General features: G+C 41.8%; 1 protein-coding gene across 4 annotated transcripts in view; it reads right to left on the bottom strand.

Moving 5' to 3' along the window:
* The window catches only part of QTMAN (queuosine-tRNA mannosyltransferase), a 310972-nt gene that overhangs the window by 135190 nt on the left and 155851 nt on the right, over window positions 1–19931 (bottom strand). For all 4 annotated transcript variants that reach the window (XM_077273016.1, XM_077273013.1, XM_077273015.1 and 1 more), the window contains exon 6: window positions 8645–8754. In XM_077273016.1, coding sequence (XP_077129131.1) covers window positions 8645–8754 — 110 coding nt within the window. The remainder of the gene's footprint in view (window positions 1–8644; window positions 8755–19931) is intronic.

Genomic DNA, 19931 nt, shown 5'->3' with positions numbered 1-19931 from the left:
TGTTATTCGAGGCTCTGGTCAATAGATAGCACAAAAAATGGGGCAAAAAATGCTCAAAAAGGACCCATCAGCTCCCCCAACTTGGCCTTTTTAGTACATGCATGTATTGCCCCTGAAATAACAATGCTGGAGCATCTTTACCAGTGCAGCTCCTTATTTCTCCTGGAAGTGAAACTGACAACTAGGCGTCATTATTTCACTTGTCATCGGAGCATGATTAACAGAGATCGGGCAGATTGACTGAGTGATAGAGCATGTCCCTGCATAGTCAGCACTGAGTGGGCAGATTGATAGAGCATGTCCCTGTATAGTCAGTACTGATCAGGCAGATTGATAGAGCATGTCCCTGTATAGTCAGCACTGATCGGGCAGATTGATAGAGCATGTCCCTGCATAGTCAGTACAGATCGAGCAGATTGATAGAGCATGTCCCTGCATAGTCAGCACTGAGTGGGCAGATAGATAGAGCATGTCCCTACATAGTCAGTGATCGGACGGATTGATAGAGCATGTCCCTGCATAGTCAGTGATCGGACAGATTGATAGAGCATGTCCTTGCATAGTCAGTGATCGGACAGATTGATAGTGTTCCAAAATAATCAATACTGACTGAACAGAATGATTGAATGATAGAACATGTCCCTGCAGAGTCAGTACTGATCGGGCAGATTGATAGAGCATGTCCCTGCATAGTCAGTACTGATCGGGCAGATTGATAGAGCATGTCCCTGCATAGTCAGTACTGATCGGGCAGATTGATAGAGCATGTCCCTGCATAGTCAGTACTGATCGGGCAGATTGATAGAGCATGTCCCTGCATAGTCAGTGATCGGACAGATTGATAGAGCATGTCCCTGCAGAGTCAGTATTGTTCAGGCAGATTGAGTAAAAGATAGAGCATGTCCCTGCATAGTCAGCACTGATTGAGCAGATTGACTAATTGATAGAGCATGTCCATGAACAGCCAGCACTGATTGGACAGCTCGATTTCCAGACTGTGTTGGGCCAAACCCCATTAAGGATACTGATAACCAATATACACCCTATATTCTAATACAGACACATCAGGAGACTTGACAAAGAGATATGACCAAAAATGTTTTTGACGACGATTTTTAGATTTTAGATACAAAAACATTCTCAGTCATATCTCTATTTTTGAGAGAGCTGGGTGACAACAAATATGGTCAGTACAACAGCGATCACGCCGTTGAGGAAGGGTTCTAGAACAGGAGATACGCCTACTCATTTGTGATGAGGAAGCATAGGCTGTACCAATGCCCAACTGGGTACATTTGGTCAAGAAAGGCCATGATCAACAAGAACTGATCAGCCTCAACACTCACCCAGCCATCCACGTGGTGCTCAAGAAAACGTGATTCTTCAGACTAGGTCACCTACTAATTGCACCATGGTCCGCTTCTGGGCATTGTAGGCAATTTTGGTGATAAACAGGAGTCAATATTGTCGCCCTGACCCATCTGCAGCTACATAGCCCCATACATGGCAAGCTGTGATCTACAGTAGCTCTTTTGTGGATCGGTCTGGACGGGCTAGCCATGGCTACTCAAGTGCATCAATAAACCTTTAGCACCCATGATCTCGTTCACCAAGTGGTCTTCTTTACACCAATTTTGATGGGAAGGAACCACCACAACCTGGATTCACCCCACCCAACTTGCCTTCTTGGAGAAGCTTCCAAACAGCCGTTTAGCCATCACAATTTGGCCTCACAGATTCTTATGCTTGCTCATCTTTCCTGCTTCCAACAAATCAATTCCAAGGATTGTTCACCTGTTGCATTAACTATCCAACCCTTTCATGGTTGTCATTGTCAACAGATGATCAATGTACTCACTTCAAGGTTTTAAAGGTATTTTCCGGTTTCCAAAAACCCCTGCCGCCAGGTGAGGTGGGGGTTAAAAAAATAAAAATTGTGCTCTGCCCAAGCTGACAGCACGGGACGCTCATTGATCAGCGGCAGAGCTGTCGACACCAGAACTGCAGACAGTAATCGACATCGGGAGCTGCGGCAGAGACTCAGCGCTGGAAAAAGTGAGGGCAGGCAAAGCACAGTTTGCTTTAAACCAAAAATGCAGCCAGGGACCAGGGGTTTTCTGAAAATGGAATATCCCTTGAATGTTGTGGCTGTATGTAATTCATTATTGATGAGAAAAGGAGGGAAAGTGATAATAGCCAATCCATGAGATTGAGAGAATCCATTGATATCTTAGAGACAAAGAAAAAAAAAGTACCAAAATTAAAAAAAGATCCCGTAAAAAAAATAATGACAGTTTTCTTGACCCGTTAGGATCCGATAGAATGGCCAAGTGGAAAATATGGCTTCTTCCCTTGCGAATAATGGATAAGCGTCCTTGGTATAAGCCGTCGCTGATTACAGCAAGTCGTAGGTAGACACGTTACAAGGGATCTCGATCTGAGATGTAAAGATAATTAATAACACGCATCTTTTAAGTACTCCGAGATACCCAAAAGTCACACAGGCCCAAGAAGACTTAAGTAAGATGTTTTAACTGAGTGAAGTGATATCATCTTCCATCTAAGTGCGGCAATTATCAAGAAAATGTAATTACCAGGCGCATTTCCCTAGTTGATCCAACCCATGATGGAGATGACTGCTCGCCACACAATTCTATTTCCTAAGTGCTTCACTAATAAACTAGAAAGAGAAACGAGAGGACGAATCTCCATAACTGTAGAAAATCATTACTTTAATCTGGGGGAAAAAAGGTGCCGGTATATACAGTATATGAAAGAAAAAAAAACAATTTGACATTCCTTGAGGTTCCTCTGCCATTCCATTTTTGTTTCCTCTTAGTTGTCTACTCGAGTAATGGACATTGGGCGACAAGTTCAGGGTGCCGATTCGGAAATCATGTCATTGTCACGGGTGTGTCAGGTGTGACAGACAGTCGTTCTAGATACGACTGTAGAAGGTCACCACGCCTGGCTCTGCAGGCACATTCTGGATCTTGCATCTCTGTTGTGGAGTGATATCCTTCTCACACTAGGATCTAGCGGTGGTCTCCACCATCTGCTGCTAATTACACCCCCTTGCTGGAGGCTTAAATATCTTTAGTCGCTTCAGCAAGGCGCCGGCGAAAGCTCTATTTACGTCTGTCTGTTGGAAGTGCTAGAAGTTGACTAGTTTCTTCTTGGAGCCTCTTGGAGCTGGTGTGAGCTCTCTAGTGTTGTCTCAAGCTAAGTATGTTCCCTCATTTGTCTTCCAGCTTTGTCTTTAGTTGTAGTGGGGGCTGACTAGTGCACACCCCATCCTGTCACTATCCAGGGCCTTTCGCTAAGGCAGTCAGGGATTAGGTTCTTATCAGATCTGCCTAGGGATCTCCATTCCCCTCTTTCCTAGTGTTTGGGCTCAACCACCCTCTTCCCGTTGTTGTGCACCTAGCTTCTCCTTCATCCACGGTGACAGTCATGCTCCTAACGTCTACCTGGGCTGCCACCCCAGTGGAGCTTGGAGCTTTGTCTAGTTCAGCTCTCCTCCTGGAAGTGAACAGTCAGTGGTTTGCATGGGAAAAGAGGAACCTTATGGCCACACGCTATAACCCATAAACCGATCAAGAGGGAACCCATAAAGGAAACAGCACTTAGAAATGTCGTTGTGACAAGGACAAACATGAACAGGGTGACACAAAGTGAAAAAAAGTCTAAATAAATAATGAAGAATTTGCAGTGTAGTACTGACTGGAACTACAGATGGGAAATTGAAAAATACCACATCCTAGCCAAAAGTCCTGAAATAAGGGTATATGTTTAAAAGTAAGAAAAGATGCAGTGCCGTGGAAATGTATCTAAGACTCAAGTGAAGTCCCACATCCAGTGAGTTCAAGCATGCCTGGGTCACCATTCTTGGAGGACTTCTGCAATTCGGGCTCTCAACTTGGCCCATGGCTTCGATTCTGGGGTCATATATGAGTATCACGGGCACTGCTGAGAGTGCAAAGAAAACATTCCGCTTCTTAAGTTTATCTTCACATTGGTAAAGTAGAAGACTATGTGAAAAGTTGTTGGAGCAATACATACATATACAGTTGCAAAATTATGCACACCTTTTAAATGTCCCCTGTGCAAAAGGAGAGCCATAGATGTAAAGGAAATCTAAAGAGGTGGTGAGAAAAGTCCCTTTTTTTGTAAAAACAGCCTCTTTTATTCAGAAAAGGCTGGGTGCCAACCAACACACTAACTTCCTTGGGGCCCATCAACTTTTCTATGTTGTTGAACTGACTGCAACTCTAGAGTCCGAAAATCAAAAGGAAGGAAAACAGCCATAATGGTTTGTGCTCAGCTTTCAAAGAACCTGATTAAAAGAATTAAAGAAACAAGAAATATAAGAGAAGTTTGTGATTTACTGTATAATTACTATTTCGGCAAAGAGATCACTTTAAGACCTCCCCAAAAAAGGTTAAAAAAAATGTATATCATGATCATATACAGGTAGAACAGAAATCCAGGGCAAAAGTGAGCTGTGATTCTTACAGCCCCCAAAAGAGAGATTGATCACGCTGACTTATGCACGAATGTCGCCAATACTGATGTCATTTTCTGGCATTTCACCTGCTCCACCCTCTCATCGCAATCTCCAAAAGGTCCCAAATGTTATCTGGAATGGATCCATATGATTAGAGCATAAAAAAAAGACTTTCTCTGTTTAATCCACCTCTCTGTTTCCAATTATGTTTCAAAAAGGTTTTCTGAAGCGTTGGCAACTGTTCTCATCTCGACTTCTTCACCAGAAACCGACAGAAGGCTTTAACCCTGCCTGGAAAGATGGCTGCGCCTTGTATTAATAAGAGGAATTAGCATAAGTGTGTGCCTTACGTGGGGAGAGGCAATTAGTGATGGGCAAGATTACATAGTCCCAGATATAATGTTAGTTATGCTCATAATCTGGGCTAAAAGCAAATCAATGGAAGGGTGCATTCACATTGGCTTTAGGTGCCTAGATTGGGAGTGCCACCAGCTAATCCGGAATTGGCACAGTGGCGGGTGCCCTGGATCTGGTGGGTCAAGCTACGAAATGGAAAAATATCAGTAAACAGAGTTGAGCAAAAAGATTTATGCTGCCCTTGTCCGGCGTTCGGTCCGCTCCTCTATGGCAGCCGGACCAGGGCAGTCTTCAGTTCTGCAGTTGACATTACCGGCCTGTCATCCTGATCTCGTCTTGTACTTACTACACCCCACAATGTGATAATGTACGTTGCGGAGTCTAGTAAGTGAAAGAGGCACCCAGGATGCTGAGACGGGGAAACTGAAGTCCGGCTGCCAAGGAGGAGAGGACTGGATGCCGGAACAAGGCAGTGTGAATCTTCTTTGCTCAACTCTATCAGTAAATTCATATCTCTAGAGGTCATTTTGTCCTGAATTAGGACACAAGGGTGTCCCTTACTTGAAATATTACAGACATCCTTAAACACAATAATCACATAATAAAATGGGACTATGGGTGATGATGTTCTGTTGGCAGTATCTACATTGCCACTAAACAAAAATAAATTATGGCATACGTGCCAACTTTCAGGGATGCCCTTCTGGACATAGATTGAAAGATATTGTTAAATAGTTACCGTAAATCCTCTTTTTAGGCAACACTCTCAAGTCTCTTCCATACAGCCCCAATGTGTGTCTGGATCACAAGTGCTGGGGTCATGCACAAGAAAACTTCCAGAAGTTTTCCAGGAGGATTTATCGCCTCCTGAGAGATATGCCTGGTCCTCCTGGAATCTAGGAGCTCTTCCCTTTTTCTTCTGGAAGCCACCCGAATGGTCCCAGTAGGGTTAATAAGCATGAGTTATTGCACCTTACAGATGTTTTTCAATGCTAACCTTGGACCCTATCATGTTCTTGCGGCTGCAGTAGAGCGCCATTAGGGTTTATTTATATTTGCATATGGATGCATGTATTCACAAAACAAAACAATGCTCTCACAGAATAAAAGAAACTATCATATGGAGGAAGTACTGCTTTCCCCTTCCAGAGATAAACTGAATATGGAGCCTTATTGGCAATGATCTGTGCGGAAAAGCGTGGAAGTTAACGTTCAGTCAAGTACCACAAAGGAGAGGTATGTAACCTATAATGTTCAACCTTTAATGAGCCTTACAACATGATCAATGATAAATAGCACGGGAGAATCTCATCTAGACACGGCATAATCTGGGGTGTTTGCCCCACATCAGTGTAGAGCAAATGGGCCACATACCGGTGCTCTTCAAAGGGACCGGTTGACCGTGAAGTCTTACAGCCAATGCTTCATGGGCGAAACATACAGTATGCAAAATAGCTCTCTCACTTTATGGCGAAACATACAGTATGCAAAATAGCTCTCTCACTTTATGGCTTGTCATTACTCTCTGGTCATGTAGCAAGGATTGATAAACGGATGGACATAGACTATTAGGGAGACTTCCTATGGATCACTGGAAGTATTCTACCATTATTGTTAAAGTGGTATCCCCAGCTTATAAAATGATATCATTATCCTAGAACATGGGGCCACTTTATGGTCAGCGGTGGCCCCCACCGCTTTTGATTTTTTTTTATGCAGCAGTACCCCTACCACTTGCTGTGCAAAAAGCAAAATCATGGCCCCCATTTAGGTCAATTTGATGCCACTGTTCAGGGGGGAAAACAAAAGAAGACATTAAGCTATATTGGCACTGTTGTCTCTTCTGTTTTATGGTCTGAGGCAGACCCGGAGGACGGACTGTCACTGACCACAAAGTGGCTCCACATCAAAGTTGCAGATAGTACGGACCCTCTCTCCAGTGATTACAGACTGGTTATAAACTAAGAGAACATCAGATAACTCTAAGGCAAACAAGCTTTAGTAACACCTGCGCACCGCAGACTTTCTATCAGTGAACTTCTACACAGACAGTGAAAATGAAGGCGAGTCCACGCCATCTGTTTAGCTATTGGAGGTAGGTTACCGGTCTGCAACAAGCAGTAATTATTCTGGCTGACGTGGAGCAGACAGTCCGCAGTGATGCGAGATGCGACGTTCCAAACCTGTACGAGATGAAAATTTCCCGTGACTTGCGCTTTGGAGCGGTAATATTAAAACCACTCAACAAATCCAATAAACATCTTTGCCTAAAGCGATGAACAAACAAAGCAAGTCATTTCCTATAAATATTTGGAGAGTACACGTCCGGTATATAAACTCATGCATTTTTCATGTCCGTTCATATCGCGCGTTATATGGCAGCAGTGAAGGTATTGCCATTATACGTCTGAAATGAGAGTGCTGTATACATTAGAGGAGATTTACAAATCTCATACACACAAAGTATGTGACCCCCCCCCCCCTCTATGTCCAACAGTTCAAAATGATAAACATCGTGTAATACTAAAAGGGTTTTTTGTGGGCTTGTTCATTAATGACGGCACGGGTCTAAACCCACAGACGCCCGAAGATGAGTAAAATGCTCCTTTACAGTAGTACCTGACACAGCAACCACATTGGTTACATCTACTGAACGTCGGTAAAAAGGCCGACCTGTGACCACAACATTGATGGCCTGGTCTAAGGACGACTTGTCTATTTTAGTAAATATTTAATTTTCCATAAAATACTAAACCTATCAAATCTATTCTTAGGTTTCTACATTGTGGCGCTCACTACATATTCCATCTAGAAATTTGTGATTCGATTGACAACTGGGAGTTACCATTCCTCCCTTGTCAAGTGGGCATCTCCCTACAGAAAGGGTTACTGTCGGAACTGATTGGACAGTGTCAGACTATGTAAGGGACACACACTCAGGAAAATCACCATGAGCAATCTTAGCTATCCCTCCCCTTGCAGTCTACGGCCCCTCACCATTCTATAGTAGTCAAATAAAAAGGCCTTTTTGTTGCAAATAATAAAGTTGCAGAAAAATAGAACATGATTCCAGTTTTCAACGTAAAGGATTATTCCCATGAATAGCATAGCTGACAACTTGCTGATCACTCAGTGGGTCCAACCACTGGGACCTCCAACGATCTGTACTCTGCAGTTTTCTTCAGTCCCATAGACCGTGACAGGAGCAGGTGTGTGCATGTCCAGCCACCAACCCAAGTACCATATACAAGTTAAACATAAATCATGGGAACCTGCCAGTATCGGGCGGATTAGCTGACAGTCTAGTAAGTATGGAGGCCTTCCGACTCTCCCCTGACGATCTATCCTTTTCTCTGGGAGATGAGCTGTAGCCAAACGAGAGAACACGAGTGTTTGGCCGAGCGTTCCTGTGTATGTCGAGAGACATAGATGTCAGCCAAACGATCATTCATCTGACAGCTTTCTAATGTGTATTTGGGGGGCTTAGCAAGACATTTCCAAGCCCCGTTCTCTGAATCTGTGGGGGTCCACCCATCCTGTGGATAATTTTACATTTGCGAAGATGAAAACAGCCCTGCATTTACTCTTTGTCCCTGGTCTTAGAAGTCTGATCGTTCTGATCTACACCCAAATTGAAAGATTTCACTGACTTAGCATGAAAAATTCCACATCGAATTACAGAAAGTCTTCAGCAACTTATAAATAAAATAACTTATGTAGCAATGGTGAGAAAATAAGAGTAATTACACCCTGTTATAAGAGCAGAAGCCGCATATATACCTGGCACATCAGTAAACGTCTCCCCGAGCACCGACAGGCAGAACGGCAGCCCCTGGTCTTTTAGTTTCATCATAATTTCGAAGAAGGTCTCTGGATCTTTATCATGTTCCCTAAATGAAAGGAGAGAGAAAATATGTTTACTTGGGAAGATAAGAAGCACACAAGGGAGACGGCCGAGGCTCAGTTCTAAGGATACCATTTTCGGGTTGCGGGGGCCGGAGGTATTTCAAAAGCATTTAATGCTTTGCCCTGTGGCCCCGGCTCTTCGCTCCTCGACTATGAGTATTCTTTAGCTGGGAGCCATTGGCTTCTGATCACTGCACAATCAAGGTTTTTCCATGGTGTATGTTGAAGTTGAAGAGTTCACGCGGTCATTGCAGTAAGGCTTAGATAACGTAACACTTGTTTTTCCATTTAGAGGAGTTTTCTCTCCAGGTAATATGAGGTTTTGATCTTTGTAGGAACACCACGACTCTGCGTCTTCGACGCTGTCGCCTACGGTTAGCAAATCGAGAAACATTGGAGGAAAAAGAGAAGTTTGAAAGAGAAGTTTTGTTGAATTATCAGCCAGGCGATGGATGTGATATTACCATCTAGTAGATTTCCAAGCAGGTTAAAAGGAAAATTGAGGCTAAAATGCCAGTTAGAGATAAATGACTGCAGCTGGGGGTTCGGTTGCAGATCTTGTTGGGGAAAATGACACAAAAATCAGAGGGAAAAAAATGTAACGGTGGTTGAGAATCCTGCAAACAATTTTAATAATTGCCATAACTCACAGAACCTCGGAAACCTCTGCTCCTATTTATTTCCCCAGTGCAATGGTAAAGGCGCGTAGACAGACAGTCGGTATCAAAAGTCAGTGACCATTAACTTAAAAAGAAAAACCAGTGGAGAATTGACTTCAGATTTGGACAAGTGAATGAGATTTTACAGACAGATAAGAGGTATATTTTGCACATTTAGAGAGGTTGTCCGTGCAAATTTACTTTCCAAGAAGAAGGTTTATGTGAGAAAGACTTTAAGAGTTTCAAATTGTTGATGAATGATTCAAAATCATGGTGGAGCACAACAGTAAAGTAAGGAGGAACCGTCTCCCCAGTCAGTAAAGTAGGCTACATATCTTAGAAAGCTATCTATCCGAATAGTCCACAAACAGGATTGCTCAGCTTGGTTCTTGTGGTCTCTATGAGAGATGCTGCCAGACCTCTTTGGTGGCATCTTATCTCCCAGAAAACAAAACAATCAGCTGTTGAAAATCCAGCTTGTTGGATCCTTCTCTTCCCTGACATCATCTGACAGGGAGTCATCATACACATTAGACTGCTGGTCCATCCTGCCGGTATCAGGAGGTTCAGCAGACTTTAGTTTAATGTACACTGGGACCGTAAAAGGAACATGCCATGTGCAAAAACGCTATTAATCTGAAGATATGGGGTTAATCTGCAGGTTAATGTACAGGTTGGTTTAAGCAGAAAGTAAATAGTCCATACATTAGTGAGGGTTTGCCTACTCAGGTTAGTGTCCAGCTCTTTAGTCCTTTGGCAAACCCAAGCAATACTCGAGGTCTACACACCTCCAGACACAGACACTGAATGAGACAACTGGTTTCCATTTTATCTGCCATTCCAGGCCTCTGGGGTAGGGATATGCGAGTAGTCAATCCCACTCATCTCTCTGCACTGCTTGTAAACCCAGCCCTGATGCACCCTATCAACTCTCTCAGCACTATACATGCTGGAGCCTGCTTTCCCTGGCTTACATCACCGAAGCTATGAACCTCGATGATACAGATCTCCCCTCAAGGACCTTTAAGTTGGTCACCTTACAACTGTTCTTGGCAGCACAGGTCCTACTTATTCAGGATCATGTGCTGTGGGGAACGATGACCTTTTGTGCAAACCAGAATATCATCTCACCTCAGGTGATTGACAGCCTGCTTAGACAGAATGATTGTCATGAGACAAATCTTCCTAGAAACGCCGGTTCATGATAATCTTGCAGTGTAAATGGACTTTAAACACATTTAATCAATACTTTACTATTAACTTAAAAAAGAGTCATAAAATGACTTGTGGCATCATACTAACAAAGAGGTTTGGCTTGAGTCCTTTTGTCTATAGTGTCCCAGGTAAGCTACTTATTGAGCTGAATAATCTGAAACAGACTGAAAGTGAGGGACTTGATGTAGAAACTAGGGTGTCAAATATGACTTATCAGTTCAGATTTGGATTGTCCAGCGCAGAGAAGGGAAACTAAACTATCAGGATCACAAAAGTCTTTCTGAAATAAAATTTGTTTAAGAAAACTACTTTAAACAGCAAATAAGAATATAAAAAACTAACTGGGCTAGAAGAGAAGAAAAATCTGTTTATCCCTGACAATCTATTTAAACGAAAAAGATTGTCAGGACCTTGGTCCAGCGGTTATGTCAGTAGTATGTCAGTAGTCTGTGCCGCTGGTCCAGGGTCTTGAGGATTTTTCTAGTGTAATATCGTCAGTGATTTCTGTATGATAAAATCTGCGAGTTTCATCAATATTTTATTTATCCGAGTTTCAACTGTATGGTCAATGTTTACCATCAGAGGTTATTACAAGTTTCATCAGTTTTTGTATGTCATCCGAGTGCTGTACAAATTTTTCAAGACCCCACGGTGTTGCATTGCGGTTTTCCATCCGATAATTGAATCAAGATTAGACTGGTCTCTGCAATTCTTTTCTGTGAAAAAAACATGGACCAATGAACGGTCTCATCCACTATTTAAGAAACGAGTTCTATTCGTGAAAAACATGAAGAACAGTCGTATGGTAAGAACGGACGTGTGAATGAATCCTAAGCAGCAAGTTATTCCCTAGCCATAGGATGAGGGAGATATTTTACTGATCACAGGGTGTCCGAACGCTGGGTTCTCTCCCAATCCCAAGAACGCTGGGTTCTCTCCCAATCCCAAGAACGCTGGGTTCTCTCCCAATCCCAAGAACGCTGGGTTCTCTCCCAATCCCAAGAACGCTGGGTTCTCTCCCAGTCTCTAGAACAGGGCTCATGAACTTATGAATTGGGCTCTGTTGTCTTGTTTTGAGCGTAGTGGATGTGTGGAGTCCAGACCTCTGCTCAATTATCATTGCTCATCCGTTGGGTTCAAATTTTGGAGCACAGTTTTTCCTTTAAACTAAATTTTTTTGTTACTTCTACGCAGTGATTAGTTGCATCAGTGTATAGATATGTAACTATCCTTCCATTTCTGTTCTACGGGACAAAGTCACCTTGACTCATGGTTATGAAAAAAAACTAAAACAACAAACACAAAGTTCTACAAAGTTGGAACAAACTTTTCCTTCTTGAAGGTCAAGTGCTGCATAAACACACAACCACAGAACACCTCCAAAATCTCCGGCTCTGCCGGGTTTACATTGCGTTCCTTAGGTGAGGTATTAGCAAAGCTTATTTCTTCCCATTTCCGCAGCTTTATTTGCTCATTCCCCTGTGATCAAACTGATTTCCATGATGTGTCTCTTCTTCGTTTTAATACCCGTTTTGCTTGTCATATAGACACAAGCATTTGCTATGAAATAATGAAACCATTTCAAAGACAAGGGAAAATAACGAGTTGAAAGAAGTAAACTCGCAGTGGTTTTTTTTTTAATTAACTGATACACAGCCCAGTACATACATATATATAAAATCACAGAAAGTAAGGTTAATTAACATAAAAATCTCACTAGTTGAGATGCAGGATTTTTGCATTTTAAGCCCGGCTGCTGTAAGTGGCTTGATTTGCCAGTAATGACCCAGTTCTTCTAATGAGTAACATTAACCCCTGGCTGTAGCTGTCCAGGACTTAATTGTCAACTAAAGCTGAAATAGGAGTTTGTCGATGTGCAGGTATGTGGTATATTAGCTCATATTATTTCTACCCTTTAATAAATAAATCAGTTTCCAGGGCAACAAGGACACGGGCTCCGCCGCCTCCCCCTATTTTTCCCTCCGTTTATAGAAAAAAATCGGAATTTCACACCAAGAATTTGCAGGAAAGACAAAGTCCTTGTAAATAGAGAAATGTTGATGTTTGTTAATAAAAAATATATTCAAAACGTCTGCCTGTTGTCCATTATTTATGGGGTTTCTTGGATCCAATGGGAAGTCTATGGGACTTCTCGAAGACAAAATAATTGGGGGACATCAGATATTAAAGGAGTTCTCCAATTTCTTGGTTTGTATCTCTGTTCTTTGGCATTTCTAACACCTGGCTCAGTGGGCAAACAGTGAACACAACATGCTATGGTTTTGCCCCTGTCCTACATGGATATGTTCTTGGAGTCAAGTCTTTTGATGGTGACTACTTACCTTGAAAAAAATCTCACATGAACATGTATATTTTGGCTATATCTTCTCATGTACAGCACCATGGAATCAATGGTGCTATATAAATAAATAATAATAATAAATAATAATAATTTTCATATTCTCGGACTGAGGGTATTGATACACATTAAACTCGGCTGACACTTCACATTTCAGCAGGACCATCGGCTACCTTGTGGATATAAGGTGTTGCCTGTCTCTCCCTTGCCAGCTGTAGTCATAAGAGATAAGAATCGGCAAGTTGAGTTTTAACACCTATCCTTAAGTTCTGTGGAAATAAGCCGTTGCCATATGTGTTCTTTAGGAGGCAGTTGGAGCACGGCAAACCTTGACAGTGGTCCGCAAGTAGGATCCTATCCCATCCAGTCTATGTACAATAACTTGGCACTTGAAGAAGATCCAAAATGGAATACTTATGGTAATTTTTCGGGAATCCAAAGCGATTTAGACGTTTCGATCAAATATTCCGACCTTCATCGGTAACCTGGATCAAATAGGAGAATAAAGTATGCCGCAATGGTACTGCGCTGTGAGAACAGGCCCAAACCACTGTTGCGGAGAAAGCACATGTCTTCACTATGGAACTTTGTGCCACATTTTTGGATTGTCTAATAGTAAAGTGTTCTATTTTGCAACGTCTTCGAGTGCCAAGTTTGTGTACACAATATGTCTGCTTGGGTCCTGCTGAAAACACATGCAAGTTAGACCCAAGTCTAGCATGCACGTGCATGGGGTCAGGAGGAATATCATCTGCTGACAACTACTGAAAGTGGACAAACACTTTTCAAATGAAGAGAACCATGTCTAATGTGTATTTTAAGAGCATTCAATGTTTTCTGCACTTATTGTAACAAGGAATATCTAGGTAGAGCCCTGCCAGGAACTTCCTTCTCAATAATATCATCATAAAAACTTATTTCGCTGGTGCCTTGGTGCATTTTGTGGCTGGGCACTACATGAAAAATGAAGCAAAAGGGGTGTAACATTACAGCTGGGACATGAAAGGAAAGGGTAGGAGTCCTGAAAGGAGAAGAGGAAAAAAAGGAGAAGGAGCCTAGAAGTAACTTTGATGTAATCACAAAGGTTTGGAGGTGTCCGCCCAATAAATTAAGTCCATATACAGTAGTTGGCACCTCGGCGGAAATCCGTGCTTTGGAAACACAGTGCCTGGGCCGTGACGTGTATACTAGGGGTTAACCTGTAAATATGTACCGGGATATTTAAGGCATAGTGTTACGAATTAAGAAGAAAAACTCTCATCCGGAAAACCCTAAGTCCCAAGTATTCTGGCTAATAGATAACATACCTGTATCTGAAATGCAGATCTTTGAATAATGGAAATATCCAGTAGAAGGATTGTAGTTTTATATTTGAAGCAGAGACGAGGTACAATATTATATATGTCTTCCATTAGTCATTAATATTGTCTTTGGCAGTTTGAGAAAGTCATGTAGGGACAAGCCACCTCATCTATGACGCCATATACAGCACATGGACCATGGAAGATTTCTCAAAATGGTAAAGTATCATCACTGGAAATATTGAAAGTATCATTTCCAGAATATTCCTTTTTCTTTTCTCATGACTCCATGTATAGGACTTAGGAGGACATCGGGACAAGGTCTACACCCCACAATTACTACAATCACCGTAAGTTGATTTGCAATGTTTTTGCCATTTCAACAACAGTTGTAAAGTTATAAGTTCCTATTTTATAACAAAATGAAATCTGTGGGATGATTGGTGGTCCGATCCAAGTAACACATGGGTGGACCTGATTCACTCATACAGAAGCATACACTCTATGTCTCCCACATATCCCAATAGGCAAGGATGAAAAAGGGTTTTACAGATTATGAAAAAAATAAAATCAGTGTGGTCTAATGCATGGGATACATGGGTGGACCTCACTTATTATTTATAATGTCTACATGCCAAAAATGTATGATCAAAGAGGATCTAACCTTAGGAGACCAACTGATCAGGAAAAAATAAAAGGGATGCAAAACAGGTGTGCCCCCAACCACTTGTTGTTTACTTGAAAAGGGCCACAGCACGACCATTTAGGAAACACAGATTGAAATTGGCACTGCATCCTCTTCATTCTCTAGATTGGTAGAGGTTCCAAAGATTAGACCCCTAACGGTAATAAAGTGGTAGCATGTTCTCGCAATAAACCACCATTTTATAAGTTAGGGATATTTCTTTAACGTTAGGTTGTGTTCACACAAAGTGGACACACTATGGACTTTTCTTCAATATTTTACAGGTGGAAAATCAGCGGACTACAATAAAGAGAAAAAAAAAGTGTGAAATCTACATGCAAATGAACCTGGGATATGGATTTTCTGCAGAGATTTTACCCTTTTCAATGAACTTGGTGACATTTTTGGTGAATCCATAGCAAAATCCAAACCAACATGTAGTATATTTTTTGAAGAGGATTAAATTGTGAAACTGTAGAGGATATTTTCCAGTACAACCATATCCCATGTGGGTGTACCCATAAAGTGGATAAAAGTTATCACCTATCGAAAAAGGCTTCAAGTTAACTTGTGGATCAGTGGTGGTCTGATTGCTGGGATCCTATCAATGGAGGATGCAGCTGGAAAGGCCCTGGATGGGAGAAGTGTATCACGGAGGCGATTCGTCTCAGGGATATGGTCCATAGAGAAGGCTCCAGCAAAGTAGTTGCAGAGAGGTTTTTAATGGGTCCAGATTTTTGGGTCCGGGTTTTAGGAGCAGCCAGAAGAGTTGGGTGGGACTGGCTTTTCCCATATCGCCACTCCGAGGTTTGAACGGCCTATTTAAGACAGTTCAACTATCTCAGAGTCTGTGTGTGGAGATTAAAAGACCTGTGGTATATTGGTCAGCCTCTGCTAGAGGCTGACTAAGTCTTGATTTTACATTTGAGCAAGTGAGCCTGCTTTGTGAACCTGTATCTGCTATACAGACCTTTATTTTTTCACTCAGTGCCAAGACAAGGCTGTTTTGATTTGTGACCTGAGACGTTTATGTACTTGTAATAAACCACTCACTATTTGAACCCAATAACTTGCTGCCTGTGTCTACCTTAAACGCGGCCAGAGAGAGTGAACCCCTATAGACTATAAAATGCTCTTTGCCCCATTCAACCTCTAAGTGATGGCTGGAAATAGCAGAGTTTAGTATCCAGCCATCGCCCCATTCCTATAGGACATTTCCGAGCCCCATTCTTGGGATTGAGGAGGGTCCCAGCAGTTGGATCCCATATATCACCAATTCTTACACATAAACAGTGCTCACACTGACCGGACCCTTCGCTCTTCGTAGAGTGAATTCCACTGTGTGATAATATAAAGACAATAGGAATATAGTCTGGATATGACATCGGACAACAGCCCCTATTAGTTTCCCTCTCGCCGTGAATTCATAATTGATTTAATTAATATCTAATAAGAAAAAAAATCCTATTTGGTGTAATACAGCATGCATACTTCATTAGTTTCCTCCATCTCAAAGCCATTCGCATCCTATTTGAATATCCTTTCATTTCACTGGGAAAAAGTGCAAGTGTTTTGAAGTTTATTGAAAACATGATGCCTTTAAGATGTATCCGTAGAGAGCTTTTGTAGTATTCACTAAAGAAAATCCACTTTGTTCTCCGAGATCCACACATTACATTACTAGATGAATTTTTTAAAACCCATTTTGCATATTGATAAAAAACAGTGACAGGCGAGATATAGGATTTGTAATGTGAACATTTAACTTACAACATGTGAAACGGCTGGAAGATTCGGTGACACGATCGGGAAAGAAAGAAAAGAAATAATGAGCAGATAATAAAAGGAAATAAAAAAAAGAAAAAACAATTCTTGTCAAAATGCATGTTAAAAAAAAATTATAAAATCTATACTTTCCATTTTATTCATGAAGAACGTTGGGGGCTGTAATGATTAACAAGTTATTTAGATCCTCAAAAGAACAGTATTTCTGACTTTTTTTTTAATATTTGGAATTAAAGTAAAAATATTAAAATTGGTTTCCCATTTTGCATTGTCGAATATATCTTCTATCGTATATTTTGTGTTCTTTTTGTGACCTTTAATGGTACATTTAGATTTGCAGATCATTCCCGAATACATTTTCAGAGGAAAAACCCGAATATCGCTCATGTAAGCATGCCAGTGATCACCCTGGAAATGAGTGAAACGTTAAGTTCGTTGGATGATCAGATCGCCTACGCCAACAAAAAAATAAATAAAAATCATTGTTCTTGGCAGCATATTGCCCCGATGAAAAAGAGGATGTGCTGCTGACAACGAGGCGCTGCATGGGGACACAACAATGGTTAAGACAATGGTTCCATCATTGTTGGCAGCCTTGTGTAAACGAGCGCCGATCGACTCGTAATATAGTCAATTGGTACTTGTTGGGGTGCATTGATGAGCCAAATTCATGAGAGGTCATGGAAAAATCTCCGGACGCTCAAAACTCACAAGGGCAAGTATGAAGGAAACAAGCCCCATGTGGGAACACCTTTCCCAGTCATGGCTGGTTTGGTTCTTCCAGTAATCGGCAATTTAGCCATTTAGTAGGCGCTAGAGTAGAATGTAGGCAATCCCTAACAAACAGGTAATCCCTGCATGTGATGAGCCAGTCGAACAGCCACGAGACTTGCAGCCGCAGGGACTCAAACATAGTATTCGAGCACGCCGAAGATACTTTATTAATGCACGAGCATGTTCATATAACACCTTATCCGAGCACGCCATATATTGTGGATTCCATGCAGATCAGGCCTGCCCGCTGCAGTCTCTCAGTAACTACTCTTTCATGTACTGAGAGATACGAAGAAATGAAATATCATTATTGCAGCGCTCTCCTGGATTCTCGGCCCCGTGCATTCCCGGTATATTCTCTATACACTAATTGAACACATTCCTATCAATGCCATAAAGTTTACTACAGACCCTCGAGTCTGGAGGAAGAACGGCGTTAATGGTAATAATCAATGTAATGTGTGTGACCTCCATAACTTCCTGACCCCTCGTACTCCTCTTATGTTTCTTAGCGATAGGATGTAAATACAAGATGCAAACATTCCAGCGAAACGGTCTGAAGATGGAAGCAGCGATAAAAACAGGAGGACGGCACGGTAGACGTCAAAAGCTTCATACATCATTTCTGTTCGTGTGTCACATAGGTTTGTGACAAGCAGTGTTATAAAAAAAAGAATTAAAAAAAAAAAAAAATTATATTTGTATCTTCCACACGGTTGTCAATGATGGAAACAGGGGTGTTACAGCAGCAACAAGTGTCAAGACAACTGACTGGGTAAAAATAAAATGTGAATAATAACTAAAGGGGCTAAAGAGGCTTAGAAAAAAAGGACTGTAGTTGCCCATTTCCAGGACAGTCTTTGCGAGTGTCCACAGGTCCTGCAGATGAGGATGTCCAGTTTCCAGCCAATCAGAAGCTTCCTTCTTCTGCAGCACCGGCCCCCGCGGTCCCTGCTGCATTGGCCATGTGTTTTCTATAGCCATAGATGAAATCAGGAATATTAAAAAAGGAAACTTCCTGCTATGCCTTGACGATCACACCCTGTCCTGGCTCTCATTCTTAGGCTGCCGTCACGCTAGCAGGATTTGGTCAGTATTTTACGTCAGTATTTGTAAGCCAAAATAAGGAGTGGGTGATAAATGCAGAAGTGGTGCATATGTTTCTATTATATTTTTCCTCTATTTGTTCCACTCCTGGTTTTGGCTTACAAATACTGATGTAAAATACTGACCAAATACTGCTAGTGTGATGGCAGCCTTAGAGTGATCATTTCTAGTTTTGACTCCTGACCTCCGCCTTCTTCCTAGATATTGTCTCTGACTAGTCCTTGGGATTGTTCACATGGAACCTATTAATAAGCTCCTGCCACTAACCCTGGGCTTCACCCCTGACTGCACATCCAGTCTTGTCCTCCAGCTGTTACATCCAGGCCGCTCTCTTGCCGCCAACCTTTGGCTCAGTTTTTGACTGCCCTACTACTGCATCAGCGCTGCGACCGCTGATCATTGTCTACTATGGGGATCCTTCTATCTATACTTCCTTGTAGAAGTTAAGAGATTCTTTTTCATACTTACAAGCATGTAATTTTGTAATTCATTGTCAAAAAGTGTTGCAGTATTTGCCTTCTACAGCCTCTATGTTGCACTGTCTATAGCAGGCTGCAGAGTGGGTTAACTGAGACTTTTTTAGCTCATTCTGAAGGTTCAATGGGAGAGGTTTTAGCTCCTTTATCGGTCTTATCCTGAGATCCTCTGAGCTGATTTATGAACACAGACCAAATCAAAGTTGAATGTGTGTATATATATATATATATATATATATATATATATATATATATATATATATATATACCAATCAGGTGCCAAATTTTAACATTTTTAATGAATCCAAATTACAAATATCAATTTTAGCCCCAAATACATTCATTTAAGTAGAAAAAAACCCAGAGGTGAAAACTGGTGATGAGCAAATAGTTTTCATCACCGCAGCTGATTTACAGCTATTAGCCAGCTTGATTACATGTGGGGATTCCCTAGCAACCAGGCAACCCCCACATGTACTCAGCCTGGCTAACAGATGTAAGTCATTCAGCTGCGGCGATGAAAACTAAATCTCCGGGCACTAAAAAATACTCGCGTGCTCGAGAAATCTCGAGTAACGAGTATATTTGCTCATCACTAGTGAAAACCCTATTAAGAGTGAAGATGGAGGGATACCTCAGACAACCAGCAACAGATTACCACTATCAAATTGCGTTTAGTTACACGGCTCCAGCCCTGACAATGGCAGTACCCAAGTGTAACCTATATCTAACAGAGAAAAATCTCATAAGTATAGGCCAACAGTGCTAACCACTGAGCCATCGTGCTACATTTACTTGTA

Source organism: Ranitomeya variabilis, chromosome 7 (assembly GCF_051348905.1).
Source record: "Ranitomeya variabilis isolate aRanVar5 chromosome 7, aRanVar5.hap1, whole genome shotgun sequence".
Classification (NCBI taxonomy): domain Eukaryota; kingdom Metazoa; phylum Chordata; class Amphibia; order Anura; family Dendrobatidae; genus Ranitomeya; species Ranitomeya variabilis.
The sequence above is the reverse complement of the archived record's forward strand: the minus strand, read 5'-3'. Positions and strand labels throughout refer to the sequence as shown.